Source organism: Aegilops tauschii, chromosome 4 (assembly GCF_002575655.3).
Source record: "Aegilops tauschii subsp. strangulata cultivar AL8/78 chromosome 4, Aet v6.0, whole genome shotgun sequence".
In the NCBI taxonomy this organism is placed as follows: domain Eukaryota; kingdom Viridiplantae; phylum Streptophyta; class Magnoliopsida; order Poales; family Poaceae; genus Aegilops; species Aegilops tauschii.
Window position 1 is genome coordinate 421,933,058 of NC_053038.3, and position 3,758 is coordinate 421,936,815.

At 48.5% G+C, this 3,758-nt stretch overlaps 1 protein-coding gene across 1 annotated transcript; it reads right to left on the reverse strand.

Annotated features, from left to right (window-relative positions):
- Positions 1-377: 377 nt before the first annotated feature.
- LOC109736988 (uncharacterized) lies at positions 378-794 on the reverse strand. Its single transcript, XM_020296210.1, has one exon. It carries the CDS (start codon positions 792-794, stop codon positions 378-380), a length of 417 nt encoding a protein of 138 aa, XP_020151799.1.
- Between the last annotated feature and the right edge of the window lie 2,964 nt (positions 795-3,758).

Sequence of the window (3,758 nt, forward strand, 5' to 3'; positions counted from 1 at the left end):
TGACTTAGGATCGGGGTCCTGACATCGGTCGTCTTGGTGATGAACTCCAGAGCACTTGGCACCCCGTGCCTTGTGCCCTCATGAGGGAAACGTGCAACGAAGCATGCCTCCATGTGGTGCCCGAGCGCCTCCCTCGCGACGTTGGCAAAGTCAGAGGCCCTACAGAAGAGAGCCCCTGATCCCAGCCTGAGGAGGGCGCCAGGCACGCCTTCCTATGCAAGGGAGAGAGGCGCCCCATCCGTGGGCCCAGGTCGTGACGTGGTGCCGCTAGAGACACTGCTCTCCTGAGGCTCTTGATGAAGCTGCTACTTCTTCTTGGGGACTGCCCCAAGAGGGTAGATGGCGCCTTCGTTGTCTGGGTCTTCAATCGTCGTAGCCTAGTAAGGGCGCACGAGGGAGCACACCGCTTCCTTCTCCTCGCAAGCGATCGTGATGATGTCGCGATTCCTAGGCATCTTAAGGACGTTGTAGCCGTGGTGGGTCATCGCCGTGACCTTGGCCAGGGCTGGATACCCAAGGATGGCGTTGTACAGGAGGCAGATGTGAGCGACGATGAAGTCGATGAGTTCGGTGCGGTAGTTGTCGCGTTGGCCGAAGGTGATAGGGTTGCGGATCTGCCCTATCGGGGTACTGGAGCTGTCGGTCACTCCTGAGAAGGTCTTGGTTGGTTGCAGCTGGTCATATAGTACCTGGAGGCGGTCAAATGTCTCGATGGAAAGAACATTGAGCCCCGATCCACCTTCGACGAGGGTTTTGGTGACGAGGACATTGCTGATGACGGGCGAGCAAAGCATCGGGAGGGTGCGGGCAGTTGCCGTGCACTTGAGCTGATCGGACGAGCTGAAGGTGATGGTGCACTTGGACCACCTGAGAGGATGCGTGGCCTCGAGCCTGGGGAGGGCTGCATTCACCTCACGGTCGAACTGCTTGAAGATGCGATGAGAGGCTAGGGCCTGAGCGCCACCCAAGATGCAGGCGATGGGGCGAGGCTCCTGGAAGCCCCCAGGCCCCCATGTCCTGGTGGTGGTCGTCGTTCCTTCTTGGTGGTGGTGGCAGCGGAGGATTGCCTCGACGGGCCGAGGATGAACTAGCATAGTAGTAGAATAGCCTCAGGAGGTGAGGTGTTCTTGAGCTCGATGAGCTGGTGGCTGTGAGGGTGGTCTGAATGATCCGTCCCTGCTACGGTGGTGGCTAGGTCCTATTTATAGTGGCCTTGGTCCTCTTCCCAAATGTAGGCGGGAAGGGATCCCACAACGGCCAAATTTGAAGGTGGACAACTAGTACAAGCTATCCTGACAAAAGTAGTCTTCTCCTGCCAAAGGCTCTCATGGTGACGCTGCAGTGGGCTCCGCGATGACCTCCCTCCTGCCGTCCTGGCGGTCTTGGTCTTGCTGCACCAAAATGGAAACCTTTGCATGATTCCTCGGGACTCTGCGCCCGCGCTTGCCTCCTTAGCACCAAAGAGGAAACTGGTACACTGCGCCCGTTGGCGCCCGCCTGGCCTTGGTCGTCATGGCTCACGTCATGTGAACCTTGCGAGGTACGCCCTGCCTAGATATCTCCGCTCCTCGGGAGCCAGCCTAGTGAGGTAGCCCCCAGGGAGGTCTTGGTGTGGTCCGCCTTGCAAGGCTTGGCCCCTCGCGAGGGTCTTGAGTTCTTGCTGCTGAAGCTGGGCCGTATCGGGCCGTTGATGGAGCCACGCCATGGGCCACAGGCAGGCAAGTGTGGGCACCCCCGTTCCCAGGACGCCGACACAAGTGGCTTGACTTGGCACATGTTCACGCATGTAGTTGAATCAAAACCAACATAGCCTCCACAATATTTATGTTCATGGTGATTTATATACTTCTCATGCTTGCATTCAATGTTAGTTAATCTCAATGCATGTTTATGACCGTTGTCGCTCTGTAGTTGTTCGCTACTCAATCTTTTTGCTAGCCTTCACTTGTACAAAGCGGGAATACTACTTCTGCATCCACTTCCTTAATCCCAAAGTTGTTCCATATGAGCCCACCATACCTACCTATATGAGGTAATTACATGTCGTTCCAAGTAAATTTGCATGTGCCAAACTCTGAACCTTCAAATAATAATCTGTTTTGTATGCCCGAATCGCTCATGTAGCGACGGGGGCTTGTCAGTATCTTCCATGTTAGGTGGGTTATTCTCACGGTGAGTGTTTATTCGTTTGTCATTCACGAGAAAGTGGCTGGTAATCAGGATGCCCAGTCCCATGATCAAAATCAAAATATAATACTAAAACAAATCTCCCCCGGATTCTTGTTGGTATGGAGGGTACCCAAGGATTCAGCTAGCCATGGCTTGTGCTTGTTGGTGGAGGGGGAGTAAAACTTTACCATTCTGTTTGGGAACAGCCTATAATGTGTCTAGCATGGAAGATAGTGAGATCTCTCGGTTGTTATGTTGACCATGAAAGCATGCCTCTCAAAATTATATGCATCTATGTTTCAAAAAGCTTCGAGCTCTGACACCTCTGCAAATCCCTGCTTCCCTCTTCGAAGGGCCTATCTATTTACTTTTATTGCTGGGTCACCATCTAGTTATTAAAGCACCAGCTAGAGAGCATTATAGTCATTTATATGCTTTGATTTTAGTTGATGTTGAGTATGAGTGTGACTGGATCTCTTTTGCAATGAATTATAATGTCTAGTCAGTGCTTGATCTTCAGAGGTGCTCTACATTTATATTTTGCGGTCACAGAAAGGGCTAGCGAGATACCATTATATCATGATTGTTTTAAAAAAGTGTTGTCATCTGAGATATCTTATTATTGCTCGCTAGTTGATTAGGTCATTGATACATGTAAATGTGAGACCTAAATGCTATTGTCAATATGGTTAGTTCATAATCCTTGCTAAAAACCTTAACATTGGTTAGACGAATTTGCAACAACAAGATGAAACAGAGTTTGTAAAAGTTTTTCTTTGTTACTTTCAGTTTGTCAACTGAATTGCTTGAGGACAAGCCATGGGTTAAGCTTGGGGGAGTTGATATATGTGATTGCTTGTATATGCGTTGGTATTTCCCCGAATAGGAGAGGATGATGCAACACAACAATTGTAAGTATTTCCCTCAGTTATGAAACCAAGGTTATCAATCCTGTAGGAGAACCAAGCAACACTATGTAAACAACACCTGCACACAAATAACAAATACTTGCAACCCAACGCGTAAGAGGGGTTGTCAATCCCTCCTCGGTATTGAGATAGATTAAATTGTATGAGATTGGATAATAAGATCTAGAAGAAACACAAAATAAAAGAAATAAAGAAAAAGTGCAGCAAGGTATTTTTGGGTTTTTGGAATAATAGATCTGAAAATAATATGATAGGAAATAGACCCGGGGGCCATAGGTTTCAGTAGTGGCTTCTCTCGAGAAAATAGCATACGGTGGGTAAACAAATTACTGTTGGGCAATTGATAGAAGAGCAAATAATTAAGACGATATCCAAGGCAATGATCATGTATATAGGCATCACATCCAAGATTAGTAGACCAAAATGATTCTGCATCTACTACTACTACTCCACACATCCGCTATCCAGCATGCATCTAGTGTATTAAGTTCATAGAGAAACCGAGTAATGCAGTAAGCACGATAACATGATGTAGACAAGATGTATTCATGTAGGAATAGACACCAACTTTTTATCCTTAATGGCAACGATACATGCGTGTCACTTCTCCTTCTATCACTGAGATTGAGCACCGCAAGATCGAACCCATCACAAAGAACC